The sequence below is a fragment of the Lycium ferocissimum genome, unplaced genomic scaffold (genome assembly GCF_029784015.1).
Source record: "Lycium ferocissimum isolate CSIRO_LF1 unplaced genomic scaffold, AGI_CSIRO_Lferr_CH_V1 ctg9833, whole genome shotgun sequence".
Classification (NCBI taxonomy): Eukaryota; Viridiplantae; Streptophyta; class Magnoliopsida; order Solanales; family Solanaceae; genus Lycium; species Lycium ferocissimum.
The window spans coordinates 6,062-13,983 of NW_026727910.1; the positions used below are offsets into that span (position 1 = coordinate 6,062).

Below are 7,922 nucleotides of genomic sequence, written 5' to 3' on the forward strand. Positions count from 1 at the left end.
CTAAATGAGAACCAAACCTCAAACTAAGCCCTAGGTGTTAGGCGTGGTCTAAATCATATAATGAATGTACTTTAGGAAACCTTGGCTACAGCAATAGCCTATCCAATTTGTTCAGGATTTTCAAATTAAATATGCTCAGTTTGCCATTATGCAGTCCAGTACACAGTTAATTAAACATTCCTATAGCTGACCCCGATAAATTTAGGATCGGGTAGTTGTTTGGTTGGTTGGCATAACCTGGAAATTACTTTTTTTTTCTTTGTTAATAACAACTATTAGTGGAGTATGTCGTCTGCTTCTTAGGAATGATAATCACTGAGTCATTTTTTTATTGATATAGTTCCATGTCCAGGACCTGACAGTTTGGTATAGTGGATGAGTCAAGTTGAGTTTCATAGTGAATTGAGGATATATTGCTGAACTTGATGGATACAATTTTATTGATTCCTTTTCTTAACCAAAAATCCTCTAAAAAGATTAATTAATTAAAGCTTCAGTTTTAGAGCTTTTTTTAGCTTGTCTCTGTTGGCTCACAGCTATAACGAGACATTCCAAGTTAGTCGATCTTTTGCTTATTTCTCAAATCGTCGTTCTTTGCACCTTCCAGTTGTGTAGAAATCATGTTTTGGGGATCCTTAAGAAACACTCTTGATTGAATTTAAGTTCAAATACTACATTTGAAAGTATGTTGCAAAGCTTATTTTTTAGGTGTGGCTGAATCTTCACTAAGATTATAATTCTATGTTGTACTCTAGTAAACCAAGCTGCAGGTATTGTTCTTGTTTGGTGGTGTTTGGATATTGGATTAAAAGCATTGTGTAGCATCTGCAACTCTTAAACAGAGATGTCTCATTGTTGGAAAGACATTTGTTTGTGTGCCCTTTGGAAATAAATATATTTCTTAGTATCACTTTCCTGCAGTTTGTTTGCCTCTCTACTTATGATATACATATTTTTGTTCTTTTGGGCACTATTTTTCCTTCTTAAATCTAACCTGCTCATTCTAGTCCATATCAGATGATAGCCAATACAACTATGCCTAAATAGTAGAAATTACTGCTATAGAATCATAATTGAGAGGGAAAAATCATGCAGCATTCATCCAAGTTTACGAACTTCTCTGATTTTTGTTTCCATATTAGTGGATCAATAAGGAAATAGGAGATGGGAAGAGGACGAACACATTCTTAATCTAAATAACTGCGTAGAGGATAAAACCTAAGAGAAGTAGTTTATTACCTCACTATAGCCAGTTGCTATAGAAAGGCTGATCAAAACTGAAAAACTGAAAAGTGACATCCAATTCTATATGAAAATTCACCAAAAAAGCTCTGTTTTGTATTCTCCAGTAAGCCCGGTCAGTAAGAAAATTGAATTATTGAACTTTTTAGGAGAGTTATGGTAGATCAAAGTATTATTAGCATGGACTTTAAAATTCATACAACAAATGTCTTAGTCATATATTAGTCTATAGAGCCATTATTTCTCAAGTCGTCATTCTCTGCACCTTCAAGTTGTGTAGAAATCATTTTTTGGTTACGTATGTTCTCTGTTAGAATTCATTATTATTTTTATTTTTCTATTTTGTTCACTTATGCTAATAGACAACTCATTTTCTTTCTCATGAATTCTTATAGGTGATATTATTGCACACTAATTTAAGTTTTTAATGGATAAATCTTGGATTGGAATGCCAAGGAACACACCAGAGTATGTGATTGGTTTGAATCAGTTTCTGAATTTTGCATTTAACAATGGAGCTATAGGAGATAAAATAAAATGTCCATGTCATAAATATGGTTTTCGGAAGTGGCAGACCAGAAAAATAGTGTTTAATCATTTGATTGACAAGCCGTTTCCTCAAAATTATGTCACTTGGTTTATGCACGGGGAAATGAATGTATTGCATAATTCTAGAGACATAGAGGTCGCTCAAGATGCACCACCCATGGAAAATCCTGTTGAATTGTTGATTAATGAAGCATTCGGGGGCTTAAGGCATGAGGGTGTTGATGTAGGTCCGTCACAAGTGATGGGAGAAGAAGAAATGTTACATGACATGCCTGCTTCAAATAACCAAGATTTTTTTGAGTTGCTTAGAGATGGACATCAAGAATTGTATGAAGGGTCCAAGTACTCAAAGTTGAAATTTTTATTAAAGCTTTATCACATAAAGTGTTTGTCTGGATTAAGCGACAATGGAATGACTATGATACTAGATCTACTCAGAGATGCATTTAAATTTGTAAAGATTCCTGATTCTTTTTATGAGGCCAAGAAAACCATCAAGAAGTTGTGTCTTGATTATATCAAGATAGATGCTTGTCCAAATGATTGCATGTTGTACTGGGAAGATGATGTTAATGCAGAAACATGCAAGTATTGTCACACTTCTAGATGGAAGCCCGAGAATGAGAGCAATAAAGATCATGCACCTACTACAAGTAAGAAACAAAAGAAGAAAAGGAAAAAGCCTGCAAAAATTTTGCGCTACTTTCCATTAAAACCAAGATTACAAAGATTGTTCATGTGCTCTAAGATTGCAGAGCATATGAGCTGGCATGCGGAGGATGGTAACAAAGATGGAACCATAAGACATCCTAGAGATGGTGAGGCATGGAAGAGGTTTGATACAACTTTTCCTGAATTTGCTTCTGATCCTCGAAATGTTCGACTAGGCCTAGCTAGTGATGGTTTCAATCCTTTTGGGACAATGAGTACTAATTATAGCATTTGGCCTCAGGTTTTGGTTCCATATAACCTTCTTCCTTGGTTGTGCATGAAGCAACCAAATTTCATCCTCTCAATGATCATTCGAGGTCCACGTACGGCAGGGAATAACATAGATGTATACCTACAACCCCTTATTAAGGAGTTAAATGAGTTGTGGAGTGAAGGTGTGGACACTTTTGATTCATCAAAGGATGAAATGTTTAGAATGCGAGCAGCTCTTATGTGGACAGTTAGCAATTTTCCTGGACTTGATATCTTATCTGGTTGGAACACACATACTGGTCTTGCATGCCCCTCTTGTAATTTTGACGCAAAACCTTGTCGACTTCGTCATAGTAGAAAGTGGTGTTTTATTGGCCATCATCGGTTTTTGGGAAGAAATCATAAATTTAGAATGATGAGGCCTCGTTTTGATGGGAATGTCGAGGAGAGGACCCCTCCGAAGAAGTTATCAGGGTCAGACATTTTGCAACAAGTGAAAGATATCAATGTCACATTTGGAAGACAAGCAGAATTGAATGATAAGAGGAAACAAAGTAGGAAAAGAAGTGTTGGGGAAGGTGCATGTTACACCTCGGAAAATTTCTCGTTAGCATACAGTGAATAGACGAGCAAGGGGTATGATGTATACGAGGTTTGGACAAGTAAGAAATAGTATTTGATGATCCTAATTAAGATTTCCAAAGACATCCGAGTTAAGGAAAGAAAGTTGTTAAGGGAAGCTAGTCGCAAGTCGAGTGTAACGGATAAGAATTACGAGTATTAAGTTAATGATGTCATAATGACCCTTTGAGGAAGAGTTATAACGTCCCTTAGAATGGTATCGAAGTAAGGAACAAGTGTTAAGAAGGTTCCATAAGGATCGGAGATCAAACGAGTCGACGAAACAACTCTCGGAAAACTGGGCAAACATACGGTCAGACATACTGGCCGTATAAAATGTATGGACCGTATGTCCAACCGTAGATTCAGTCAAAGAGAGCATACTTCCTTTGGACCAGATCTACGCCCGGACATACGGACCGTATAAAACATACGGACCGTATGTTGGTCCGTATATCTTGGTCGGGGCTGAGTTCATTTTATATAAGGGACCCTTTCTCATTTTCATTTCATTTCATACTTCACCTCCACACTTCAAGAAAACTCTAGAGAGTTCCAAACACTTCATCCATGAGAAATCAATAGAAATCAAAGATCAACAACAAGAAATCAAGTGAATCAAGTGAAGGAAACCCATTAAAAGTCATACAAATCAAGAAAACCCAAGAGAGGTGAAATAGGGTTTTGGTGCAAGAAGTGTAATATCATCCAAAGCTTGTTTCTCCATTACTTAACGTAAGTTTCATGACCTATTCATGCTATTTGAAGTATTACTAAGTTAGAACACATGAATGGTAGAAGTGTATAGCAAATGGGTCATCAAAGGGATGAATAATGTCATTTTGAAATAGTGGTTGGATTGAATCATGAAAGTGGATATGTTGATGTTACAAATGCGTTATAAATGATATTTAGAACATGAAATAAGCATTGGATACGAAAGAATGCGATAGTGAACTTTGGCCATAATTGTGAAGAATTGAAGTAAAGTTATGAAATGCGAATCATATGAATGGATGACGATTGTTGTTAATGATATTGTGATGGTTGTTATGAATGTTGGGAGTTGATATGGAATATGGCGGAAAGTAGTATAAACAAAGGAAATGCTGCCCAAATTTCTATAGCTTTAGTAAGTATGTTTTCACGATGATATAGCTAACGTCGATACGAATTCCGTTGAAGGTATAAACAAGTGCATTAAAGGAGAACGGGCAAGCGATAGAATAACTAAGCGACGAAGGTATGTGAGGCTTAACCCTTCTTTCTAAGGCATGGATCTTATGCATGATTTCCCTTCCTCTTCGTGAATTTCCTACACTCCAAAAAAGACTAAAGACCTATGTTCACGAATGGTCATACGAGACAAGAAATGTGATATGAATACGACGATGATGATGCTAAGCTTAAGTTCAGAGATCACGATATACTGTACTTACGAAACTAATGATGTTTACTATGATCCACTAATGTCTTCTTCATGTACACTCACCTTAACGTAGTCCTTCCAGGGTGAGACATGATGGCTATGGTTACGCCATAAAGTAATCGGGGGTTTACGACCTTATGTCACCCCGACACACTATACTTGCTTTCAAATTCTAAAGTATAAATTGATGATATATGTGTAATGATGTTAACTTACGATAGAGCCATGATATGTCCATGAAATGAATGATAGTGATGAGTCTATGATATGTATGATGATAAATGCATGATAAGTGATGATGATGTAATTCCACCGCGCCTAATTGGCCGGGCATGTCACCGCGAAGGCGGGCTGCATATGATTCCACAGTGCCTAGATGGCCGGGCATGTCACCGCTCAGGCGGGCTGCTATGATTTCACCGAGCCTAGAGGGCCGGGCATGACACCACTAGTGGGCGGCATATGATAGTTACCCGGACGCGGGTTACCGACATGATGATGTATGATTGATACGACGATGCATGTATGGTATGATGATGTATATGTGATATGATAAAGTATGCGTTATGATAATGCACATGATATGCTATGCATGACGAATGTATATGATATGTAATGATGCTTCAAAGAGTACAAAGGTTGTATCCTCACCTCATGATTTACGATATTCTTACTATGTTTATTTCATTTCTGCCTTACATACTCAGTACAATGTTCGTACTAACGTCCGTTTTCTTTGGACGCTGTGTTCATGCCCACAGGTAGGTAAGGAGACGGGGCCGATCCATAGGAGCTAGTAGCTGACTTGTGAGCACTCCATTGTCTGGAGGTGCCATTGATTATTCTTTTGGTACATAAATGTATATATTCATGATTGGGTATGACGGGGTCCTGTCCCGTCCATATGTCTAGTACTCTAGTAGAGGTTCGTAGATACGCATGTGTGGGTAGTATGGTCCTATGGTCTCCATGTATATGTATGTGCATGTATATATATATATATATATATATATATATATATATTATTTTGATAGCCGAAGGGCTTATGTTTATAAAAGCAAATATGTTTCCGAAAATGACAGTTTTATGTGATTATGAGCATATAGTATGAATGATAGCAGGTGAGCAGTAATATGAGTGGTGTTCGGTGGTTAGCCCCGGATACCCGTCGCGGCCCGTAGTCCGGGTCGTGACAGTGCAACTCAACAATGGAGAAAAAAAAGCATATTCTTCGATCTTCCATATTGGGAGTTTAACTCGTTGCGCCATAATTTAGATGTTATGCATATTGAAAAGAATGTGTTTGACAATATTATATACTCTTTGCTAAATGATAAAGAAAAATCAAAGGATCATGTTAAGGCTCGGAGAGATCTACAAGATATGGGTATAAGGCGTGATCTTTGGCCGGATGAGAATGATGAATGTCGGCTTGGTGCATTTACAATTCCAATGGAGAAGAAAGTGACCTTTCTCAAGACGTTAAAGAATATCTCCTTTGCTAGATGGTTATTCAAGTAATATATCTCATTGTATTTATTTGGATCAGAAAAGGATCTTTGGACTAAAAAGTCATGATTGTCACATCCTTATGGAACAATTGTTACTGATAGCAATTCGCAATGTGCTTCCAAACTAGGTTGTTGCAACTTTGGTAGAGCTTTCCTCCTTTTTTAGGCATCTTTTTCTGAAAAAGCTTAACCCTCTCAGACCTTGAAAAGCTACAAAATCGGATTGTGGAAACTCTTTGCCATCTATAGATGTTGTTCCCTCCATCATTTTTTACTGTAATGGTCCATCTAACTATTCATCTAGTGGAAGAAGTAATACAAGGTGGCCCGGTGCATTATCGATCGATGTATTTTGTTGAAAGGTATCGATCTTGTAATAGTACTTCAATGTAAATGCTTCTTCTAACACCTTATTAGTTTGGTTATAGATTGTTAGGTCATTTAAAGTCCCTTGTAGGGAATAAATCACAACCAGAAGGTTCCATAGCTGAAGGCTACATAGTTGAAGAAGCTCTAACTCTTTATTCTCGTTATTTTGAGGGAATTGAGTCAAGGTTAAATCGACCTAAACGTGTAAACGATGAACCAAATTGTAATGAGGCTTCTGAAAAGTCATCTATGTTCCCCCAACAAGGTAAACCTGTTGGAGGCTCCACAACAGAACCATTGACTCTTTTGGAGAAAACACAAGCTCATCGATATGTGTTACTTAATTGCGCAACAGTGAAGCCGTTTGTTGAGTAAGTAATTTAAATTGATTTAATTTATAAGAAACATTTAGAGTAGTTGGATTTAAATTTATTCATATAACACCTTTGTAGTGAATTTAGACATCACATCAGAAGAAGTAGAGCGAAAACTTTCGGAATGGGAGAGGTAGAGAGGAGAGTTAGTAAAGAGTTCCCTGATTGGTTTCCTAAGCGAGTGAGTGAATATTATTAGAATGTTTCCAGATTGGTTTCATAAGTTTTCTTGTTTATAATTTCTAATAGAAATGTGTTGTTTATTTAGATTATGAATCCGGATATAGCAGACACTATCTCCGATGATTTGAAGTTCTTAACACAAGGTCCGGCACAAGATGCAAAAAGATTCAGTGCTTATAACATTAATGGATTCAAATTTCGGACTTTGTCTAGAGAACAAGGATCAAAAACTCAAAATAGCGGAGTTTTTCTTGTCTCTGACATTTCTTGTGTTGCATCTAGTGCAGATAGATATGCAAGACAAGCAGACCTGCCCTATTACGGGAGGTTGGAAGATATTATTGAGCTTAATTACTATGGCCGATTCAGGGTTGTTCTCTTCAAATGTCGGTGGCCGACACTACTCGAAACGAGAGGATTCAAATCAGATGTTTGGAAGTTTAATTGTGTCAACTTCTCTAAATTGATTCACACTGGTGATCGTGAGGATGACGATCCATATATTGAAGCATCATAAGAAAATATGGTCTATTATGTTGATGATGAAACTGATAAAGGGTGGAGTGTGGCTGTACATCTAAAGCCAAGAGATTTGTTTGACATTGGAGAGGTTGATGAAGAGGAAATATACGAGAATGAACCATATCAACAACAAGAATTTGGACAATTTTTTTGTCACGACCCAACCCCGTAGGCCGCGACTAGTGCCCGAGTTGGGCA

General features: G+C 37.2%; 1 protein-coding gene across 1 annotated transcript; it reads left to right on the forward strand.

Moving 5' to 3' along the window:
- The first annotated feature begins 1,669 nt into the window (after positions 1-1,669).
- LOC132046198 (uncharacterized) lies at positions 1,670-7,719 on the forward strand. The gene is made up of 5 exons (XM_059436759.1): positions 1,670-3,293; positions 6,105-6,282; positions 6,705-7,016; positions 7,098-7,200; positions 7,288-7,719. Exons 1-5 carry the CDS (start codon positions 1,670-1,672, stop codon positions 7,717-7,719), a joined length of 2,649 nt encoding a protein of 882 aa, XP_059292742.1.
- Positions 7,720-7,922: the final 203 nt, after the last annotated feature.